Source organism: Bubalus kerabau, chromosome 14, assembly GCF_029407905.1.
Source record: "Bubalus kerabau isolate K-KA32 ecotype Philippines breed swamp buffalo chromosome 14, PCC_UOA_SB_1v2, whole genome shotgun sequence".
NCBI classification, from domain to species: Eukaryota; Metazoa; Chordata; class Mammalia; order Artiodactyla; family Bovidae; genus Bubalus; species Bubalus kerabau.
The window spans coordinates 10,267,696-10,291,744 of record NC_073637.1 but is presented as its reverse complement, the minus strand read 5'-3'; the positions used below and the strand labels follow the sequence as shown (position 1 = coordinate 10,291,744).

The 24,049-nt window shown below is 50.4% G+C and overlaps 1 protein-coding gene across 1 annotated transcript in view; it reads right to left on the bottom strand.

The window, feature by feature from the left end:
- The window catches only part of NDRG1 (N-myc downstream regulated 1), a 56,608-nt gene that overhangs the window by 5,453 nt on the left and 27,106 nt on the right, over positions 1–24,049 (bottom strand). Inside the window, exons 4-14 of the mRNA XM_055545719.1 lie at positions 21,030–21,135; positions 19,196–19,316; positions 15,488–15,550; positions 14,700–14,760; positions 13,206–13,292; positions 10,863–10,919; positions 7,995–8,098; positions 5,928–5,984; positions 5,056–5,107; positions 3,668–3,715; positions 2,516–2,551 (exon numbers count right to left, since the gene is read on the bottom strand). Of these exons, the coding sequence (XP_055401694.1) occupies positions 2,516–2,551; positions 3,668–3,715; positions 5,056–5,107; positions 5,928–5,984; positions 7,995–8,098; positions 10,863–10,919; positions 13,206–13,292; positions 14,700–14,760; positions 15,488–15,550; positions 19,196–19,316; positions 21,030–21,135 (792 nt within the window). The remainder of the gene's footprint in view (positions 1–2,515; positions 2,552–3,667; positions 3,716–5,055; positions 5,108–5,927; positions 5,985–7,994; positions 8,099–10,862; positions 10,920–13,205; positions 13,293–14,699; positions 14,761–15,487; positions 15,551–19,195; positions 19,317–21,029; positions 21,136–24,049) is intronic.

Sequence of the window (24,049 nt, the reverse complement as noted above, 5' to 3'; positions counted from 1 at the left end):
TTCACTACATAACTGGAGAAACTTAGTCAAGCTACATGACCGGTCTGAGCCAGCTTTCTCACCTATATAATATGGGCAGAGTGCTACACCTGCAACTGAGGATTTCTGTGAAGAATATATCATTGGATAAACTGATGCGTCCAGCTCAGCGTCTAGAATGTAACGGCCACTCACTGTGCTAAGGGCTATGCAGCACTCTCATCTTCCCCCAACAATGACTTTGCGAGGTTAGTACCGTCTTCATATACATTTCATAGCTGAACAGATTTGGAGAGATAAACAATCCATCCAAGGTCTTCTGGTTAATTAGCGGGCCTGCACATTAACCCAGGGTTTTCCAAATCCCATAGCAGCTTACTCTCACCCCAGTAGCAGGCAGGCTGGTGACTGGTTGGATGAAAGAATGGTGGATACATGGATAGATGAAAATGAAAAAAAGTGGATAGAAAGAAGGAAGGAAGATGGATAGATGAATAAAAGAAGGATGGATGGTCTTAAAGAAGGAAGGATGCAAGGATGAAAGGAAAGGAAAATGGAAAGAAAGAAGGATAGGATGAGAGGATGGATGGATGGATAGATGGATGAACAGACACATCTCTTATCAACTGCGCTACTTTAAATAAATGAGCTGGGAATGCTGCAAACATACCCAGTTTGACCAGTTACTCTCAAAGTTTAATCTAAACCAGGAGGTGAATGTTTGGGTAAAGGTCATATCTGAAGGCAAATTAATTCCAGCTCGCAAATGTAACGTCTGTTCTCACACCCTTTCACTTCACTGGTGAGCCATCATCAGAGTGGCCTTGTCCACCTCCACCAGCTCCTGCCACTGTTCTCAAAGAGCCAGATGATATTTAAAGAAGAGTCTGTGCTAAAAGTGCCCTCTAGGAGTCGCGGGATGATAAGATAAGAACGAGAGTTGCAAGTTGGAGCTGCAGAAAGCCAAGGGCATCTGTGTTCAGCATGGCAGACAAAACAAGATGACGGGCTTGGAAATGAGATCTCGGCCCAAACTCAGCTCCCCTGCATGCCCATAGGCAATCTCTGCCGTCTGATAGCCTCAATTCCCCTTGTGCGGTAGAAGGCACATTCTTCCTCTCTCTAAAGCTTATTGCAGGGATTGAATGGAATGAAGGATGGGAATGCCCTTTGTAAACACACCCAACTTGCAAGGGCAGGAGAAGGCAGGACTACAGAGCCATGGGTTCTTGCTGGGCTGCCCTCTTGAGGGGCTGGGCTAGTTTAGCTCCTGCCATGACATTTAAAATGTGTTTTGGGACTTCCCTGGCGGTCCAGTGGTTAGGACCCTGTGCTTCCACTGCAGGGGCCACAGTTTGACCCCTGGTTGGGGAACCATGATCTCACACCAAAATAAAATAAAAAATACTTTAATTATGGCTAGGGTTAGAGTCTTCTCATTTCAAATAGAGAAAGGAATAAAGGAGGGGGAGAGGAAAGAATAATGGTGCCCCTTCTCTTCAGCCAATTTAAGTTGCATTGTCTCAGCAGGGTGTTGAGCAGGCTGCATGGATAAACAGCCCATCATTAAATAGTGTGCAACTATTAACTCTTATTTACATCTAAGCAGGCTTGGCTGGGAACCCATCTGTTCCCGCTGAAACTGAACCATCCCATCCTTCTCTGGCTACTCCCAGCTATTAAATAGGCAAAACTCAACAGCAGATATGAACATGAAAATATTTGTTCTTTGCCAGTAGAAACAGAGAGGGACACTGGAGAGGGAGGCTAAGAGAGTCACCCGAGGCCACTTGTGCCTGATTGCTGCTGCATGCACACAGAGACACACACATGCACACATGCATGCACACACAGACACACATACTTATACATGTGTGTGCACACATACATATACATATGTGCGCACACACATACACACATATATGCACCCACAGGCACATACATATACACACGTGCACACACACACATGCATGTACCCACAGACACATACATATACGCACATGCATGTACACACATACACGTGTGTGTACACATACATATGCACACACACACATGCACACAGAGACACATACATATATACACGTGGGTGCACATAGACACACACATACATATACACATGTGGATGAACACACACACACATACACATGTGCACACACACATAGGCACACACACACACTTTGGCCCATCTCCTCTCTGTGCTCCTTGCTCTGGCCTTGGGCTCTGGGAGCCCATGGCTATGGCCTTTGGTCTTCGGGGTCAGGCACACCTAGATTCTGGTCCATGACTGCCAAGCTATGTCCACTCAGCAAATCCCTTCCTGCCTTGAACCCAGTGTCATCCGCTCCACAGAGGCTCCTGCAGGAGGATCTGACACGTCCTGACATGCAAGCACTTTTACAAACGGTAACAGGTCTACAACATGTCATCAGACATCACGGTGTGGGGGCAGTGGGGAGCAGGCAGCGAGGGTAAAGGGGGTAACAGGTCCCAGAGACCCCTGCCCTCCACGTGGGGAGTGGAGACAGGTGTGACTCACCTGAGAGATCTGCGGGAGGCCACCGCAATCTGCCATCTGGGGAGACAGGGAAACCGGTTAGTGCAAGGCCTCGGTGGAGGGCATGCCGACTCTGGGGCCTGGCTGCAAGTGGGCATCCACTCTGCCTAATGCCCTACCCGGGTCCTGCCCTGTGAGGGGACCCGGGCAGGTTATGGGTGGGGAAACCCCCACCTCACTCGGCTAGGCTGCTTTGATTACTAACCATGTCGGCATTGAACTCTGCCTTCTCACACCATTACTTGCAGCTCATGACAGGCCAGGCGCTGTGCTAGGCCCTGTAGGTGGTTTCGCTCTGCCCCTCAAGAACCCTGGAAGGGATGGCTGTCCCACTTTAGAGGCAGAAACTGGGCCAGAGGGAATTGGAGGAACTTGTAAAGTCCCAAGTCGGGTCTGTCTGACCAGAAAGCGTTCACTGCGCAAGGCCCCATACACATGATTTCTTTAAAGATCCCTCGGAAGGAAAATGCAACATTCAAGCCTTCAGGTCTGATGAGGCTCCTGGTTGGCCATCCTCGGTAAATGTTGTCGCTTCTGAAGGTCCTATTAAAAAGCCACATCCAAAGCCATCGCTGCTTAAAGCCATTTCAGGCACATGTGAAGATTTATCCAAAGCCTAGGGCTCTGGAGCACTTGGGGAGAGAAATGCGGATGGGATGAGGATGGGGAAACAGAGCTGGAAGGTCTCTTCCAGTAAGAGTGAGTGAGGCTGTGGCCAGCCTACGGTCCAGGCTCAAGGTCAAGGTCAGCTAACCCAGGGAGGCCCTCAGCCTAATGAGGATGTAGTGACAAGACAAAGGAATTGAGCTCCAGGGGCCCATGAAGCAGGGCAGGGTGGTGCAGTGGGCAGAGTCTTTCTAGAATCAGGCCCTGCCCACACAATTCCTGTCCATCCCTCTCCAGAGCACAATGGCCAGCAGCCCATAAGCTCCTGGAGTCCCATACATAGATCCCTTCATCTTTGCAGTCTTGGGTTGCCAGCCAGCACTCAGTAGGTGTTTGTGAACAGACAGTCATCATTTCTGTGGTTTCTGACCACCAGTTATACTATAATCAGGCACAACTCAAGTCTGCACAAAATTTTTGGTGTTTCTAAGAAAGAATAAATGCAACCCCCCATTGTTTTCCCTGTACCTTGAGGAGAGTGGTCTTCGTTGGGTCTAGTTTCGAGTTGCACTCCACCTGGATGGGAAGAGGGAGAAGAAATTTCTAATTTCTTACCTGGAGCCAAAGTCATAAACTTTACCTCCTCCCTGCCACTCTGCTACCATCATCAGAAATTCCAATATTCCTACTGGCATGGAAGAAAAGACACAAGCTGTGGCATTCAATAGATGGCTTTAAATTCTAGCCCTGCTACCATGAGCTGTGTGCCCTTGGACAAGTAACTTAACCTCTCTGAGCCTCAGTTTCCTCATCAATAAAATAAAGATAGTATCTTTTTCAAAGGGTTGTGATGAAGATTAGCTAAACTGTAGAAGGTGCTACAGAAACAGTCACTAAATGAACGGGCTTCTTTAACCAGCTGCTGCCAATAACTCTTCAGATTCAACATCCCCAGTCCTGACAACTATTCTTCACATGAAACCACATCCACCAAACTGGATTCTTTCTTCAATTTCTCAGTGACCCTCTTACAAGTGCATCCAGAAGTGGGAAAAATCCTCACTTGGGATGTCCAGAGTGCCTAAAGTAAAATTATCACCTCTCTTAATGTAAGCTATGTATCTTTATTGATACATCCTACGATTATGTCCAGTGGACTTAAGGTTAAGTGTTAGTTGCTCGTCGTGTCTGATTCTTTGCAACCCCATGGACTATAGCCCTCCAGGCTCCTCTGTTCATGGAATTCTCCAGGCAAGAATACTGGAGTGGGCTTCCATTTCCAGTGGGCTAGATTGCATGGTTTATTTGGATACCCCAGGTCTTTACTAAATGAACATGTGCAGACCCTGCATTAGCTCACCTCCCAAAGCACATCACAGTTCTAGACTTTTCCCAATAGCCCCTAAGCCTCCCATGTCCCCAGCTATAATGATGTTGGAAAGACAGAATCCTTGTTTTACCCTTACAATATCACAGGTGGGAATTAAGGGGTGAACTGAGCCTTTCCTAAGCCTTTCCTAAGCTCTGCTCCAAGGTCCCTCTCTGCCCTGTCAGATGAAAGGCTCCAACCAGGTCTGAAAGTGCCACCTGACTCCCAAATGGGCAGAGTCTCCTGGCCACGAACTGAAATGGCAACATGCCCATAAAAACAAGCCAGTGGGAGGCAGCTCGGCAGGTGAGGGAGCCTGGGAGACAAGTTAGAAGGCCCACTGCCAAGTAACTAGGGCTGGCAGTCACCAGGGAAGGAGGCTGGTGGCTGGGCCCTCTGCCCAAAGTCCAGTACGGCATCTAGAAGACGTCACTTGCTCTGATGGGAGCAGAGGAGGGGCAGAGGGTGGGCAGGGAGACTTCATACAAAGTCAACCAGATCTGGACCATCGATTTAAGTACAGAAGCTACTGGTGATTTCTACATACCACAGCGTCCACAGCAGGAGAACTGTCCCCAACCACCAACAGAGCAGGACACCTGGGGGCAGGGAGAGACGGGGAGTTAACACTAGGTTCATTTAAAGGTTCTCATGCTCCCAGACCTGCCAGGCTGGGACCAGAATCCTTAAAAAAAAAAAAAAGAAATTATTTTGTTTTCCCCCGTACTCTTCGCTCTTTTACTATCTTGTTTCTCCACCCTCTGCTTTATTCTTAGGAAAAATGGGTAAGTAGTCATTTACACCCTAGTATGAATTTCAGCCAGAGAATTTCTATGCCCTGATATTTTATTTTCAAGTATTCCTCAAGGAAGGATGAGTAGGACTTTGCCAGTCATCAAAAACAGAGACAAAAAGGACACAGCTAATTAAGGAAATTGCATGTGCCAAATTCAGGTGTCAAATAATATGGTTCATGTAAGGAACTATAATAAGACATAGTCATTAAAGGTGGAATCCAGTTGGTCATACCCATGACTGTCTTTTCCTTCTAGTTTTATAAAGCACTTCAAGGTGGGTCCTGTGCCTTATTTGTCTCCAGGCTCTGTGAAGCAAAGCCTCAAACAGTTGGGCATAGAGTAGGTGTTTCATAAATTCTGTCGGGTGTGGTTATTAGCATGCCTTGTTTGAGATCTGCGGTCCCCCCAACCCAAGATCTCAGGGACACCCTACAAACCAAACTTCTTCACAAAGAGATGAGTGAGGCTGGGTCATGCCCAATCCATGGCTAGAATCTACCCAGTTCTTGCCCACTGGGCTGTCCTAGCACCAGGCAGGCGGTCCTGCCAAGTTCAGGGCTAAGATGCTGCCGGCACTGGCCAGCAAAGCTGAAGAGACAGTGCAGGGAGGAGGGCAACTCACTGCAGGGTGACCGTGTGGGCTCCAGGCATCGGCCGCTCGATCTCCAGGTCCCGCCGGCTGCAGACAAACAACAAACACATGCACCATATAACAACATACCCTCCGCGGGAGGAAGCCCTTCTACCCAGGCAACCCTGCAGTCCTGCGCTGGCCACTCTGGCAAACAGCCACCCACATCCCAAGCTGTGTGGGGTCTCACCCCAGCCCCTCTGGGTCCACCGAAGTGGCTTCAGGGACAGCAGGACTCATACGTTTCCTGTGGACTCTACCTTATTGTCCTGTTTTTTTTTCCTTTTATGCACAAATTACATCCTTCTGTGGAGGCTTCCTCATTCCCACCTGTCCCCCAAGCCACAGCCTTCACCTCCCAAATGCTGTCCAGGCTCTTCTTTTAGTCTGAGTCTTACTCTCACGCCTAACTCGGAGTCCTCTACATAGTAACCAAACCATCTCTTTAGAACTCAGACCTGATCCTTTCACTCCCTCCTTTTAAACCCTCCTATGGTTTCTCACGGAGAAGGCAATAGCACCCCACTCCAGTACTCTTGCCTGGAAAATCCCATGGACGGAGGAGCCTGGTAGGCTGCAGTCCATGGGGTCACGAAGAGTTGGACACGACTGAGCGACTTCACTTTCACTTTTCACTTTCATGCATTGAAGAAGGAAATGGCAACCCACTCCAGTGTTCTTGCCTGAAGAATCCCAGGGACAGGGGAGCCTGATGGGCTGCCGTCTATGGGATCGCACAGAGTCGGACACGACTAAAGTGACTTAGCAGCAGCAGCATGGTTTCTCACTGTATGGATGGCCACCAGCCTCTCCCTGCCTGGCACCTCCCAGCATGAGACACCCTTTCCCAGCATTCAGCCCGGAGCCAGTCCAGCTGGATTCAAATCAGGCTCCTCTGCTTGCCAGCTGTGTGACCTCAGGCAGGGTGCTGAACCTCTCTGTGCCTTCACTTCCCCAGCAGGAAATGATGGTGAGGGCACGCTCATCATGAAGTTTAGGAGGCATCAGTTCTTTCCTGCAGCGTGTGGGGCTGCGGGAGCTGCTGCTGGTCTCCTCAGTGCCCACCGCCCAGTCAAAAGCCTGCCCACTCCAGTCCTCGCTAGTGTTTGCTGAAAGAATGGGTGCTCAGCCTCCATGTCTTCAGCTACTCGCTGCAAATATTACCTGTCCCTCCATCACTGAGAGGCTGGGAGGAAGGTAGGTGGGAAGGGACACGAATGCCCTTCACGATGTTGAGTTATTAACATGTGAGGAGATACAGAGCCCAGGAGGGTCATCCCTGACCCCTCTGTGGAGTGGCAGACTGAGTTCCTTGGGGATTCTAGAACCCCTGGCCGACATCAGTGGCCCCGAGCTGTCCCCTTCCCTAGCTGAGCCCCAGACTGTCACCCAGGTATGCTTGAGAGGGCTGCACCCTTGCCAAAAGCCAGGCTCAGTTTCTCCTTACCCTTGGAATGAGTCCCTCACCTCCCAGTAGCCTTTCTGGATTCCTCTCCACATCCCTCTCAGCTCTCCCCACCTCTGGTCCTTCTTAGGGTCAGCCTCGGCACAGGCACATACGTAAATCCATGTGCAGACCATTTGCCATGTGACCGTTCCCACTCGTGCTTGCACCCCTGGTGATCTGGAGTGGAGTTAAGCTCCTTGAAAAGTACACGTGTGCTCACTCAGTCGTGTTCACTCTTTGCAACCCCATGGACTGTAGCAGGCCGGGCTCCTTTGTCCACGGGATTCTCCAGGCAAGAATACTGGAGTGGGCTGCCATTTCCTACTCCAGGGGATCGTCCCAACCTAGGGATCGAACCTGCGTCTTCTGTGTCTCCTGCGCTGGCAAGGTGGATTCTTTACCAATGTGCCACCAGGGAAGCCCCCTTGCAAAGGATCAATACTCAAAACTCTGGGAGGCACCTGACTTCCTGGGGCCCTTCCTGGGCTCCCTTGTTCTGTTCATCTATTTGCTCCGGGGCTGCTATTAACTTTATGCTCTCCCCTCCCCTGCCCCATCTTAGTTCCGGACCTACAAAAGCGGCCACCGTGTGGCTGAACGGCACTGGGTACCTGTTGTAGGCGCTGATGAACAGGTGCAAGTTGCCAGGACTCATGGCGTTCATGATGTGGTGTCGGTAGGTGTGGACCACCTCCACGTTATTCTGCATTTCCTCCTGCGTAGAGAGAGGAGAATGTCGTTTGTGGGAACTATGGCGCTGGCTGGTCACTCCCCTCGCCATTCTTCGTCTTATTCAGGTACAAAGTGAAGACGGTAATGCCTAATCCATAGGCCTGCTATGGGCCCAAGGGAAGCTTTGGGAAAGTAGAAGCTGTACCCAGAAGCAGACTGATGTCTGAATATCAACTGCAAGGAAAGCGATCACAAAGCTGGAAGGGGAAGCATGCCTTTCTGGGCTCAGACTTTGGGAGTTCTGATCTGAACTCAGTCATCCTGGGTCTGAACTTGGCTCCATCACTGTCCTTTTATTGTACAAGTGTTTTACCTCCCTGAGCCTCAGTTTCCTTTAAAAAAAAAAAAAAAAAGAGTGGGACTGACATCACCCACTTCATCAAATTGTAGGATTTAATAAAGGCTGGGCGGTCTAGGAAGCCCATTGTAAACACCGACACGACTTTAGCAATTACCATTATTTTCTTTTTAATGGAAATAGATGAAAAGAAGTTTTTCATGTTTGCAAAACAAAACTAACCCGTGCAATGGGAAGTTGCCGGAAAGAAGCTCAATCTTGATTCCCAGGAGGGCCAACCGACCTTTGCAGAAGGCCGGCCTCAGCCTTCTCTCTCCCTGGTTCCTTTCTGAATGTGATTTGAGACAAACAAGTTATGAGCCTGTTCTGTTTCTCATCTGTACAACAGAGGATGCTGCAATTTCATGAAAGGGCCCAATGTAATTGACGACAACCAGATCAAGAGTGGGAGGGAGCAAAGAAGGGCCAGTGTCAGCCCAGAGTGGTGTCAAGACAGTCCACGATTACTGAAGCAACAGGGACCAACCAGCTGTTCTCCCAGAAAAAATCAGGAAAGTCACCCTCTGAGGAATTGTGCTGGGGTTACAGATCAAAACAACTGCAGTGAGTGGGGGGCACAAACAGACACCCCAGGTAATTTCAGGTATAGTCAGGCAAAGTTCTCACTCTATACTTGACACCCCCCCTTCTAAGAAAATACAGACGGTGGCTCTGATCTTTCCTATATTCCTACGAGGTGCACATTATACACTCAGGGTGGAGAAAATGTAATGGAAACTGAAACATAAAAAAAGAGGACTTTGGCGGCTTGAAAGGTTGTCCCGGTGATGTGTTCACATCACATTCCTGGACCTTGTGAAGTTAACTTATTTGGAAATAAAGGTCTTTGCAAATGTAATTAAGTTAAGGATCCAGAGATGAGGTCATCTTGCATTATCCCGGTAGGTTCTAAATCCAGAGATTTAGAACCAGTGTCCTTGTAAGAGAAAGAGGGAGATTTGAAACAGAGACAGAGAAAGCCATGCAAAGATGGAGGCAGAGACTGGAGTGAGGGACCACCCACCAAGGGATGCTGAAGCTACCGGAAGCCAGAAGAAGCAAGGAAAGACCTTCCCCTAGTCCCATTGGAGGACTGTGGCCCGGCCGGCACTTGATTTCAGACTCCTGGCCTCAGAAGTGAGAGAGAATATATGTCTGTTGTTTTAAGATACCCAGCTTGTGGTGCTTTGCTACAGCAGCCACACCAATGAACACAAGGAGCAACACAACGCACACTGCAGCAACCCAGCAAACATCTGCTTCCCCGGCTGTCTAAGGTCACACTCTCCAGCTGCGGAGCAGGCAGTGGTGTGTAGGCCACACACAGAGAACAGAACACATCACTCCAGGCTGGACGGGCATCGAGGGGCACTTCAGACCCACATCCGGCCCTCTCCCTCAGCAGGAGGAACAAAGCCAGAGTCAGGGGCCACGCTGGCCGGGGGACAGGGCAGAACCACGCACCACTCCCGTGTCACCAGGGGCCTGGCTCAGACCAGCCTCAGTGGGGGCACCTGCACAACAGCCCATCTGAGAGCCAGGTACCAGCGGAGGCACAGGTGGCCCGCACCCTGCATCAGTTAAGGGAACCCACGCTGGAGCCAGACTCATGGGCTCCAATCTCAGCCCTCTCCCTGGCTGTGAGACCTCACACAGGTCACTCAACCTCTCTGGTCTCACTTTCCTCATCCACCACTGGGGGGGAAATATATATATATCCATAACTGGGAATAAAAAGTCTTTCTCACACGAATCACCGAGTCCCTTAGGACTGAGGCTGACACAGTCCATAGATGTGCTTGCTGTTGGCTTTGTCATAGCCCAGAACTGAAAAGAACCTAACATCCATCAATCGGTGAATGGAGAAGCAACCTCTGGTCCATCCGCACCACGGATCACCACTCAGCACGACAGAGGGATGAACTCTCAATATGCCCATCAACACAGATGGATCGCAAAATAATTATGTGGACTGAAAGGAGCCAGATTGGAAAATTAAGGATCCCATACTGTGTGATGCTGTTTACATAAAACTCTAGGGAATTCTGGCAAATCTGCAGCGACCCAAAGAGGGTCAGAGGAAGACCAAGAGAAGGAGGGCCTGGCGGCTCCGGGGAGGTCCTGGGGGGAAGCTGTGTGGTTAGTCACCTGGGCTTCAATGATGGTTCTTACCGGTGTATACGAATGCCAACATCTGTCACATTTTATACTTTCAATATGTGCTGTACTTCAATAAAGCTGTTTAAAAAGACTTCTGTTGAAGGGAGATCGAGAGAGAAGGAATGACTTGACGATTGTGAATGAGTCATGACTCGCTGTTTGGGGAGGGTCGGGGGGTCGCCCCCTTGCGCCACGCCCTCTGCGCGGGCAGCACATGACTGAACCACAGAACGCCAGGTCACACGCTCACCTTCCCGAAGAGGTGCGACACCACCATGTCTGGAAGGGCTTGGGTCCATCCGGAGATCTGGGAGGACAGAAGCAGGCGGGATTAGATCGCAGGCATTTGTTGCAGCAGCCAGACAGGGTCAGCAAACCCCACTGCCCTGGGGCGGAGCAGTGGCATGGGCTCCCCTGCATCCAAGTCTGGGGTCACCCCCATGATGGAAGGTGTCTCCAGTTACCTACGGGGCCTGGAGCCCTGGCAGACGCGGCCTGGCCCTCCATCTGTTCCTTATTCTCAGAGCCCGGGGCACAGGAGATGGGCAGAAATGTGTGTGAACAAAGATCTCACATTTTCCCAGCTTTCACCAGGCCACAGCTCACCAAGTCCTCAGCAAGGGGTGGCGGGGGGTGTGGGGTAGGGTGTTGTCTGTTGCTTCCAAACACACACTGAGTTGCTGGTCTATACAACAGGATCTGTTTATGCCCAACTATCCTTTCTATGTCATCCCCCAGATTTTTCCCTCTCAAGCTAGTTTCCTCTCTCTGAATACTGTGACCTTCTCTTCTCTACCTGCTCCCACTAACAAAGCTAGAGTTCCATAAATGCTAGGCATATAGCAAGAACTTCATAAGTGCTGGGTATACAGTAGGTGCTCCATAAATGCTGGGTATACAGCATTTATGGAGCTGCATATACAGCTTAGGTATAAATGCTAAGTATACAGTAGGAGCTCCATAAATGTGTGTTGACCAACTTCAGTGTCAGGCAGGGACCGGTAGGGGAGAGAAACTCTAGACCTGGGTGTTCTCCTAGCTGCGTGACCCTGGGTTTGGGGGCGTGTCACAGAGCCGCAGGACCTCAGATCTCTGATCATAACCAGAGTGCCGAGAAGCTCAGAGTCACAAGGCCAAGATGAGGGCTACACGAGGCAACTACACATGTCCCAGGATCTGACCCCAGTGTCTGACACACACTAGATCCCCGAGAGAGAGGTCTTCTACCAGGGCTGCAGCTGAGAAGGAAAGATAGAATGCAAACAGTAAAACCCACAAAAAGCACTCAGGCCCACATCAGCCAATGGTCAACGGCCCAGCCCCACGTCTGGTACAGGACAGCTACCAAGAAGCCAAACCAGCCCACTGCAATGTCACTCCCTTTGCTGGAAAACAAAATAAAAAACAGGGAGTGTGTTCTGCTCCTGAATATCATGCCGGCGGGAGGAAAGGGCTCCCGTGTCCTGGCAGAATGTTCCAGGAAGAAATGAAATATCAGAGTAGCCAGGGTGGGGTGGGAGGTGTGCGGAGGGGCACGACCCCTTCACACTCCCTGCCCCCGACAGCACCCCAACCTTGGCAAAAACACACTTTCCAAATGAGAAGCCAGGATAACTCCGGCTTGAAAGGCTTTGTACTGTTTCCATTGGAACGGTTTCCCCTTCTCCTTGGCAAATACTGGGGGCCTTTATGAAAAAAAACAATAATCATTTTTAAAAGATAAACAAGGAACCCAGCCAGAGTTGAGCTTCCCGAGACAGCGAGGGCCCTTGCCTGGGCAGGGATGTGCCCTGTTCTCTTGGCGTTTCCTGCCCTGTGGAGCTTGGGTCCAGGCGGGCATCTGGCACCTGCTGATGGAGGCGGGGCCTGCGGTGAGCCCAGCTCGGGGGTGATCCGAGGACCCCAGAGTCCAAGGGGTCCTGTTAGGCCCCAGATCTCTCACTGCCCAGCTCTGTGCAACCCTGGACAACATTCTAACCCTGAGACCCTCAGTTTCCTCCTCCATAAGATGGTCATAACAATCCCCACTCCTGGGGTGACTGAGGATTGAATGAGGTCATGCAGATATAGCCACGGAGCGTAGAAAGAGAACCTGATAAATACTCAACACATGTTAGCTAATTATTATTGGCATAAAACTAAGTGGCATAAAATCAGTACCAAATATATATATATATATATATATATATATATATATTTTAATTAATCCCATGTGGGTGACTGGGGTGACAGACATTTGTCTTTTGTCTTGTTCGTCTTTTTAGTCTCAGCATCTTGATAAAAACCCAACATATGCTACGTCCCCAGTAGCTACATCTCAACCCAGGCTCTCCTTATCAAAGCTGGCTGGAGACCCACATCCCACTGGTATCACTGACTTGGACAGTAGTGACTTGTTGAAATCCGAATGGCGCATGGCTGAGATCATGTTCACTATTCAAAGCCAAGTAGAGGAAAGCAGCCTTCTTTGCTGGGGAAGGTGGAGGGGGTTGCAAGAAGAGGTTCCTTGCAGTCTGCCCTCCAGGCAGAGTCGGGCATGCATGCCCCTCTGCAGGTTGGGATACCCCCGGCTGACCCAGGCCCCCAGGCTCACCTTGGAGGCGGCCCAGTCCATCCAGCCTTCCGCACACGGGTTCACGTTGATGAGCACAAGGCCCTCCACCATCTCAGGGTTGTTGAGCTGCAATTCAAGGCACGAGGTGAGAGAGACAACCTGGCCACAGGAGAGACTGTGAGCTTTAAAGTCAAACTGAAGACAGAGAAAAGTCCGAGAGGGTCCGTGTGGACCCCCAGAGCAGGCTGATGCTCTGGATATGCCCCCCAACTTCCAAAACTGAGGTTCCAGCATAGTAGACACTACGTGGGACTTCTGAGAGAGTACAAAGAGGAAACTATTGAGGAGTAGAAGCACACACACTTGGCAGACCTGCCTGGGACAAGTCACTTCACCCCGATGCCCCTCAGCTTCCCCAGCTGTGAAGTGGGTACGTCATACCACGGACGTCATAAATCAGACAAGGTAATCGGCTCTTCAGGAATCAGTAAGAATCCTCTTATTTCTCAGAGATAGAAATCTAAGATAGAGTTGAGACTGTATTTTGTGGGCTCAGAGCCTAGACAGCCAGACCATTTTGTATTCATGCTAGCATTCCTAACCTCTAGAAAGTCCAGCAAATAATAGGCCGTCAGATTACATATGGTTGAATACAATGTCTGGTCAGGATACAGAGGACCTGAGAGCCCCTGAGGTGGACCCTGAGTAATGTCAGTGACATTCATCATGCTAACACGCGCATCTCTGATTAGTTAAGCATCAGTCAGGGTCCAAGACTTTCCTGACTACAAAACCTGTGCAGCTATCACAAAGAAGGGCCGCAACAGAACACTCAGTGATGTGAGGCACTGGCCACGATCAGGATGACGATAAAAGCATCTGTCTAGTGTGGCACTTCAATAAAGGGGAAAGGGCCGCCGCTGTGTACCTGGGGGCACAGCCCTCACCCGGGCATACAGAACTCTGGACCACACAGCCCCATGTGAACTGTGCTTCTCCCTTGGGAAACGGAATTATGGTTCATTTCTTTTTCCCTTTTGTGATTTTTTTCTTTATTTGTGGTTTTTCCAATTTTCTGCCTTAATCTGGAATTAATTTGATTTAAAACATATTTTTTTTAAATGTTTCTTTTTAACCAACAAGGACCTACTGCACAGCATATGGAACTCTGCTCAACATTATATGGCAGCCTGGATGGGAGGGGAGTCTGGGGGAGAATGGATACATGCGTATGGATGGCTGCGACCCTTCGCTGTTCATCTGAAACTATTACAACATTGTTAATCGGCTATACTCCAATAGGGACTTTCCGACTGGCTCAGATGGTAAAGAATCTGCCTGCAATATGGGAAGTTCCCCTGGAGAAGGGGATGGCTACCCACTGCAATATTCTTGCCCAGAAAATTCCTGGACAGAGGAGCCTGGCGGGGGCTATAGTCCATGATATTGCAAAGAGTCAGGCACGACTGAGCAACTAACACACTCTATTCCAATACAAAATAGAAAGTTAAAGCAGAAAACAAAAAGACTCACAGCAAAGCGAGTGAGTATGTAGGCGCCTGCTCCAGTTCCCATTCCAATGATGCTCTTCAGCCTGGAAGCAGAAATAAAAATTCACATCCCAGACCAGGGAGCGATGCGAGGCCCTGCAGCCCTCGCCCCCTGCCCTGAGGAGCCCCGTCTCCCCCAGCATCTGTCCTGGGCATCCCTGGGGGTGGCTGGCACCATGCCGCCTTACGTGCCCTGGAGGACCTGCGATGCCATGTGCTCTGTGGCCTCACAGAAGACCGCGACCTTGGGAAGACTCCTCCTCTCCCCTCACTCCGCTCCTGACCGCGGCCAGGCTCGGACAGCGCCCGATGGCCACTTATGGGAAGGCCTAGTCCCTGGACTGCCTCTTCCTGCCCTTCAGCTGTATTTTGGATTCTAAAATTTGGAAGGCAAGTTGAACTGGGCAAGAACTCTGAGGTGTTATCATTACATGAAAGGCTCAAGGAAGAAGGATATGAGCACTGAAGAAATAAGGGCCTGGAGGGAGACATGGAGGGCTCGGGCAGCCCGTTCCAGAACATTCCATGGGAAAGAAAAAGCAGTAAGAGAAGAGAGGTGGGGAAAGGGTGGGCTGAGTGGCTGCCATCATGGGGTGGATCCACTCAAGAACAGCCCGACTTGCAAGAAGCACACTGGAGTAAAGAGACTGAGAAAGACACTGTCTGCAGAGTGTGACAAGCTGATTTCTTCCCTATCTTTAAACATTCACCTAGATTTCAGGGGTGGGGCCAGACCAAGGCCCCAGGAGAGACAGAAGCTAGAGTTCTTACCCAAACTGCTGCAGGACTCCAGGGAGCATTTCAGCCAACTGGTCCATGGAGGGATACATGTACCTTGGGAGAGGGCACACAGAGGCAGTTAGCGAGAGCTCGGACCCCGGCAGAAATAAACAATGCAAACGAACACGCTTGAAGGGCAGGGACGGTGTGACAACCTGCCTCGTGCCCCAGACTCCTCGGTCTAGTCCCTCCGTGGCCCCTATTCCAGGCACCCCCACAGTGTATCAGCCTGTTCCTCTGAGCAAGGATGCTCTCCGTCCTAATCCCCCCACACCCTCGACTTTGTAAAGTGGCCCTTTACAAACTGCTTCCTATGTCCCAGGTCCCACACCGAGCATTAGATGAGCATTATAAACTCATTTGGGCTTCCCAGGTGGCTCAGTGCTCAAGAATTCCGCCTGCCAATGCAGGAGACGTAAGAGATGCAGGTTTGATCCCTGAGTCAGGAAGACCCCTGGAGTAGGAAAAGGGCAACCGGCTCCAGTATTCTTGCCTGGAAAATTCCATGGGTAGAGGAGCCTGGTGGGCTACAGTCCATGGGGTCACAAAGAGTCAGACAGGACTGAACGGCTGAGCACAGCACATAAGCTCATTTAATCTTTACAACAAATCTCTAAGGTTGTTGCTATGATTTCCCTTGTATAAAGAGTATAAATATCACTGAAGCTAAGAGAAAAGTGACTTGGTTTTATAGATGAACAGGGACTTGGAGCTCTAAGGATTTCAAAGGAGGTCCCCTGGCAGCCCTGTTAGGAAGGGTTCCTGATCTTACGGAAACCCCCTCTTAACTTCTCTCCCCAAGAGACGCCTGGGACACAAGGTGGAAAACGCATACCACCCTGATGGGGTGGACACAGTGGGATAATTCAGCTTCAGGAAAGGAGACCTGGGGGAGTTTAAGGCACAGAGACGCCTCGATTCACACATCGTCTGGGACCACAAATTTTGCAAACAGAGGGCTGGAGGAGCTCCCCTCTGTTCCAGATTGGCCCATGACAGCAGGTATGCTAGAGCGTGACGGTGTAAGGGCTCACATTGGGGCGGTTAGGGAGCCTGCTCCACCTGACACAAAGAGCTGACTCACTGGAAAAGACCCTGATGCTGGGAAAAACTGAGGGCAGGAGGAGAAGGGGGCGACAGAAGACGAGATGGTTGGACAGCATCACCAACTCGATGGACACGAGTTTGTGCAAACTCCGGGAGACAGTGAAGGACAGGGAAGCCTGGCATGCTGCAGTCCTTGGGGTCCCAAAGAGTCAGACACAACTTAGGACTGAGCAACAACAATAGCAGGGAGTCTGCCAGCCGCCTGGGTCTGACTTCAGGGCGAGGCCGTCCCCTTTGCTAGCTGCAGGAAGCAACAGAGGGTCCCATCTCCAGCTCCTTAGCAGGGCCTGGAAGGGGTCTCTTGCTCTCACTGTGCCCACCTTTCCAACGGGGACATGAGTGGTTCAACCCCCGGTCCCACATGGAGCCGCTTCCTTGCCTGGCTCCTTCCTCTCGAACAGCAGCAACCTTGCCCACCACGTCACGCTGAACCCAGGTTCTCCTTCCCGATTATCTCCCATTTCTAGGCTGGCTTGCCTCCCAAGAGCTGCATGCCCACACTTACTCAGGAGGCCCCCACGTGCAGGAAGCTGACTCCAGAGGCAGGAGGACCAGCCAGGGCTTCCCCCGCATTGCTGCTTTGCCAACTCAGCCTCGGGATGAAGGGCATGTACTCTGGAGGGCCAAGGAGACCCCCAACCACAGGAGGCAGACAGAAGCCAGACCCACCCTACCCCCCACCAAGCCAAAGGCTGGAATCGCATGGTGACTTTGGGGAACAAAGACCCAGCACCTTAACCTCTAGGTCAACTGAATAAAAATTCCTGGGAGTGGAGTCAAGGTTTCAGAATATTTTTTAAATGTCCCCATCGGGAGCTAAGAGCCACTGGGTCACCCTAACTCTTTTAATTTGGCTAAGCAAAGATAGGCTGACAGACCTCTGTCTTCCTCTGCTGCTATATTAAGAAGTTTATAACGTGTATGTTATATATCTGGGTGTCCCCTCCCTTCCTCTCTGAGAAAGATTAATGATTTAGGATAAATCGATGGATACATGTATATGTATGGCCAAGTCTCTTCACTGTCCACCTGAAACTATCACGACATTGCTAATCGGCTATACCTCGATACAAAATACATAGTTTACAATAAAATAGAATAATCTGAAATACAATGAATATATGCAGATGTATAACGGAATCACTGTGTTGTACACCAGACACTAAGTCGCTCAGTCATGTCTGACTCTCTGCGGCCACATGGACTGTAGCCCACCAGGCTCCTCTGGCCATGAGATTCTCCAGGCAAGAATACTGGAGTGGGTAGCCATTCTCTTCTCCAGGGGATCTTTCCAACCCAGGAATCAAACCCGGGTCTCCTGCAATACACACAGAATCTTTACCATCTAAGCTACCAGGGAAGCCCCAACACAATACCGCAAATCATCTATGCTTAGGTGCTCAATCGTTTCTGACTCTTTGAGACCCCACGGACTATAGCCCACCAGGCTTCTACGTCCATGGGATTTCCCAGGCAAGAATACTGGAGTGGGTTGCCACTTCCTTCTGCAGGGGATCTTGCTGAACCAGGGATCGAACCTGCGTCTCTAGCATCTCTTGCTTTGGCAGGCGGATTCTTTAACACTGTGCCACCTGGGAAGTCCTGCAAATCAACTATACTCCAACAAATTTTTTCAGTAAAAAAAAAAAGAAAGAAAAAAAAGGATAATTCAGAATAGTAACCAAAAAAGGAGATCTCTTTGTGGAGACCAAGAAAGCCTCTTCTGGGAGACTTGAAACCCAAGAACCTGCTCCCACCTTGTTTGATCACACCGTGGCAGGATTCTGCCTCTCCTGTGTGACCCTGACTGTCCAGTACATTCATTAAGCCTGGCCTCAGTCTCACAGCCAGAACTGAAAGGCCATGCTAGTCGCACACCGCAGGGGAGCAGGAAGTGTAGACAACCACGAACAAGGTAGCCTGATGTTCCCAAGAGGGGATGAGCCTTAGATTCAGCAGACTGGGCTCAAACCCGATCACCCCCTCCTCTGGTTAAACTAGTCGCACAGCCTTGAGCAAGGCAGTCAATCTCTCCATGCCTCAGTTTCTCCATCTAGAGAATGGAGCTACCAGCACTGGTTATATAAGGATTAAATGCAAATAACATTTGCAAATAAAGATGATTAAGCCTGGTCACAGGATGTACTTCATCAATATTACTTCCAACAACGATCTTTTTCTGCCCAACTTTCTAGATCTTTCTGCTAACCATTTCATCTTGTCAAGAACCTCTCCCACTTCAGTCCTGTCTAGATCACAAACACCTATTAAAAAGTCAGCCTAAACGGGCTGCTGTGAGGCCGGGGACAGGGTGTCCAGAGGGGCAGGGGATGGGGAGTTAGTGTATGGCGCTCGTGGGGCTTCAGTTTAGGCTCATAAAAAAGTCCTGGAGATGATGGTGGTATGGCTGTACCACAATGTGAATGTACTTAATACACTGGAAAATGGTTAAACATGGTAAATGTAAGTTATATACATTTTATCACAATAAAAAAGAAAAAAGTTAAAACCTAAGGCCTCCCCCCACTGCCTGTTTCCACCCTGCACGGCTTTCCTGCCCCTCTCCCGGGGCCCAAGGCTCCCTGCTCTTACCCCGTGGGGAAGGACGCAGCGCCGTCCTGCTGGCCGGGGGCGTCCACGTGGCAGACGGCAAAGTGCTGGGTGATCTCCTGCATGTCCTCGGAGTTGAAGAGAGGATTGTAGCAGGTTTTATCTGGAGAAGAGGCAGGCGAGAGAGCAGAGGAAGAAGTTAGGACAGAATGAAGTCTGCGTCCATTCTGTTTCACGCCTACATGGCAGACAGAAGGAACTTTCAAGAATGGTCACCTTTTCTTTCTCACTGTCCTCTGCTGATAAAAGGCTAGAAGCCCGCACACCACAGTGAAGAGTAGCCCCGTTCTCTGCAACTAGAGAAAGCCTGCACAGAGCAATGAAGACCCAGCGGAGCCAATAAATACAACTTTAAAAAAGGGACCTAGCATGGGATCTGGTACAGATGGTTATGGCTATGGGGAAGACATGTCGGAAAAGAAGAGATTGATAAAAGAGGAATGAGAGTGAAGGAGAAAAACAGTTTTCGGTGACTGACATCATTCCTAGCCTCAGGGTCTTAAGAAGCTATGGCAAAAAAAATGTCAGTCAGGCAGTCTGCTGATCAAGAATTGAGTAAACACCCAGCTTGCAACACACACTAGACTAGGAAGGCCTATAAGTTCCTTCCTAATCATCACAGTACCATTTCTGCTTTCTGAAACTCTAATATTAAGTTGATCTTATTTCAGGCCCCCTCTATCAGTAAAAAGCCCACCTTTGGTAACACTTCCTGGTAATCATAAGAATCCACAGTCTAAACATTCACAGCAGCAGCATATGCACAATAGTCCAAACATGGGAGCAGGGCAAATGCCCAACAGGTGGGAACAGATAAGTAATCTGTGCTGGGTCCACACCTCGGGGTCTCATTCAGAGACCAGAGTACTAATGCATGGTACAATGTGGACAAATCACAGAAAAAGCCAGACAGGAAGCCCACATTTTGTGTGATTCCACTGATAAAAAAATGTCCAAAGTAGGCAGATCTTAGGGACAGAAGGCAGACTAGTGGAGGCCAGGGGCTGGAGGGCATGGGAGATTGGGTGACCGGTAAAAGGACAGGCTTCCCTGGGGGCTCAGACGGTAAGAACTGTTTGCAATGCAGGAGTCCCCAGTTCAATCCCTGAGTCAGGAAGATCCCCTGGAGAAGAGAATGGCTACCACTCCAGGATCATCGCTTGAAGAATTCCATGGACAGAGGGAATAGACCAGGAGGTCGCAAAGAGTCAGACATGACTGAGAAACTACCACTTTCACTTCACTTTTCAAAACTGCTCTAAAACGGACTGTGTTGGTGGTTACACAATCCTGTGAAAATACGAAAATCTACAGCATGCTTTCACTAAAAGCAGTCCCTGTCACACATGCTGACGGCAGAGGGCTCCTGAGCTCCCAGCCTCTCCAGGCCCCAGGGCAGTGCACTCCAGGCTTGTCCAGTCTGTAGCAAGAATTCTTCCCAGAACAGCTCCAGGAAGTCCCCTGCATGCTAAGTCGCTTCAGTCGTGTCCAACTCTTTGCGACCCCATGGACTATAGTCCGTCAGGCTCCTCTGTCCATGAGATTCTCCAGGCAAGAATACTGGAGAGGGTTGCTATTTCCTGCCCCAAGGAATCTTCCCAACCCACGGATGGAACCTGCATCTCTTTGGTCTCCTGCGTTGGCAGGTGGGTTCTTTGTCACTAGCACCACCCATAGTGAGAGTTCTTCCCAGAACAGCTCAAGGAAGTCCCAGCAAAAGAGAAAGATCTGGACCCCCCCACAGCTGCCCTTCCTAGCTGACCGTGTCCCCCAACCCTGGGGGGAACTGGCTCACCCAGAACTCCTCAGAACTTACGGTTCATCCCAATGTCGTGGTAGGTCAGGATGACGGGCCGGTTCCCCTTGGGGGTCCCACACAGCGTGACGTGAATGGAGCCATGCAAAGTCTCGATGTCCTGCTCCTGGGAGAGAATAGACAGACAAGCCTGTCACGTGGGACCCAAAGCCACGGTGTGGCTGTGATTACTGTCTGTAGACACCCAGCGCATGCCACTGCGGTTTGCAGAAGCTTCTCATTCAGTCCTGGGCTTTGAGTGGCAGGTCTCTCTGGTCACAGATATCACTCGCAGAAGCATAGATGGATGGGGGGTGACCACGGAAACCCACCCATCCCATCCCTTGCGGTCAGTGGTTGCCAATCTGAAGACTTTGACTCAAAAATAAAGAAATACACCCCAATTCTCAGGTTCACCTTGAGAGCGGAAAAGCTCATTATCTGTGCTTTTAACAAAAACTCTCTCCCTTCTCCATCCATCCCTGGCTGAGTGATGCAAGGTCTCACAAGGCTTCCTCTTTGAAGACACCTGAAGCATCTCCCGGGCTGTACCCTGCTTCTATGAAATGGGAAGTATAATAGAGCCTCCTGGCGAGGGTGAGTGCTTTACAGGGGATGGTACTGGGTGTACCAGGCTCCCTCCTAGTGCCCAGGCCTGCCCTCAGCACAGGGGTCCCAGCCTTATGCCCCCCAAAATATGAGTCCCTCATTTCCCCAGCCCTCTCTTCCTCTAAGTGCCTGCATTACAAGCGCTGGAAAAATCCACAGAGGATGCAGTATGGTCCGGCCCCCAGTGGGGGCCACAGGTCATCTGCCGGGCCCAGCCCTGGCTCTAAAGCCACCGTGGGAACAATGGTTCATTGTGGGGGCTGCATTCTCCATTGTCTCTTCAGCTGACCCACATGGCGCCCTCTAAAAATAGGCCAGGCTGGGCAGTGTCCCCACTGGCTTGGGGCATCAGGGTTCAAACCCAAGCTCGGCCTTTTCCCAAGCCCTCTGAGACCCTGGAGGTCCATCTGTAAGACAGGAGGCAGCTGCCCACCCTGGGTTCCTCAGCAGAGGAGATAACCTTGGACAGGGAAACAGCGCCAGGTGAGAGGGGGCTGTCCTGGACAGGACTCAGGGCAGAGAAGTTAATGTCCTCTTCCTTGTCGCATCTTCTCCAGTGACACATATCTGCTTCTTAGCCACCTCCCCAAACGGCCTGCGGATTTCCAGGGAGAAAGGGTGACTCTGCCCTCCACAGGGTCTGGCCTGGAGAAGGTGCTTAGAGATTTATGCAAAGGAGGTCAACCCAGTCAATTCTAAAGGAAATCAACCCTGAGTATTCATTGGAAGGACTGATGCTGAATCTGAAGTTCCAATACTTTGACCACCTGACGTGAACAGTTGACTCACTGGAAAAGACCCTGATGCTGGGAAAGACTGATGCTTGGAAAGGGCAGGAGGAGAAGAGGGAGACAGAGGATGAGACGGTTAGATGGAATCACTGACTCAATGGACATAGGTTTGAGCAAACTCCAGGAGATAGTGAAGGACAGGGAAGCCTGACATGCTGCAGTCCATGGGGTCCCAAAGAGTTGGGCATGACTGAGCGACTAAACTGAACTGAACTGTAGCCAAGGGTGGTCAGAAGATTCAGTTCTGGCTGAAATGTCAGCAGAAGTTTCTGGAGCTTTCAGGAGAAATTTTTTTTAAAGAGTCAGACTTGGCCTTTTGAGTTTTTCCTTTCACCCATCTACCTGCCTACTACTTGGAACACGGATGTGATGCTTGGGGATTCAGCAGTGATCTTATGTGCATAAGGACAAAAGCTCCATGCTCAGGATGACAGAGCAGGAAGCTGGAAGAAGTCTGAGACGGGTGACATTTATAGTCTGCTGTCCTAGTCCTTCTGGGTCAGCACAAATGTTAAACTTTACCCTCTTTAGGGCACTGTGTGTTGGATGATACTAATTCCACTGCTACACTCACCCCGTGACCCTGGCCAAGTTACCAGACTTCTCTGAGAATTCCTTCCCTCAGCCATAAACTGAAGTCAAGAACAAACCCATCTGCTTATGGAGATGCTCCTAATACTAAAACCGTGGTAGGGACTGGACATTGCAATGTCTCTCTACAGGCTAGCTGTTCCAGTTGCCTCTCCAGAGACAATTACTGTCAAGCTACAAAGACCAGCTCCCAGGGTTTAAGTCAACTGGCTGGATGATCTAGGAGAGCTCTGAGTTCTGCTGCCGCCACCTCCCTCCATAATCCGCCTGCTCAGCAGGCACTGGGGAGACGCTGAGCACGCTGGACTCTAAGAGGATGACACGCTTACCCAGGCTCCAAGTCAGCTGGCGCGCTGGGCTGCCCCTCCCCTCAATCTAGCAAGCCTTGGTCAAGGCACGGCCTGTGGATGGAGGGTACCCTTGGGAACAACAGGCAAAGAAAGCTGGTTTGGGGCTCATATGATGCAGCATTAAGTCAAGGCTTGTTGAGGCAAGAAAGCCAGATCATGAGAACAGAGGCTCAGGAGAAAATGCCAAGGGCTGGCCCCACCACCATCTTTTTGTGAAATAAGGTACCCTCCCCCCATCTTCCCAGTCCCCTGCCTGGGTGCACAGTGGGGAAGGGTGGGCCTGGCTGAGCCACTGATCTCGCCCTGCCCATTGGGTAAGGAGCACGTGAGTTATGAAGACTGACAGGAGGGGTGCGTTGTGGAAGGAACGCAATCGTATTTGCACAGAAGGACACCACCTGCTTCTGGAAAAGCTCTAAAAAGCCAGGTCTGGACCCTGTGCTCCTAGGACAGCCGTTTCACAGAGGACAAATGCCAGTCCCGGGGGCTGAGGCCTAGCACCCAAAGGTACACAGCTGCAGGTCACTGAGTGAAGATTCTGGACAGACCCTGGGCCTCTAAGTCTTGATCTCTGGCCCACTGGAGCATCTAGAAGAGAAGGAGATCTCACAGAGGTCGTGCTCCCTCCATTACTCAGCTGTCTTCAATGATGTCATCACATCGAGAAACAGTCAAGAACTTACAGTCGGGAAATGATCTG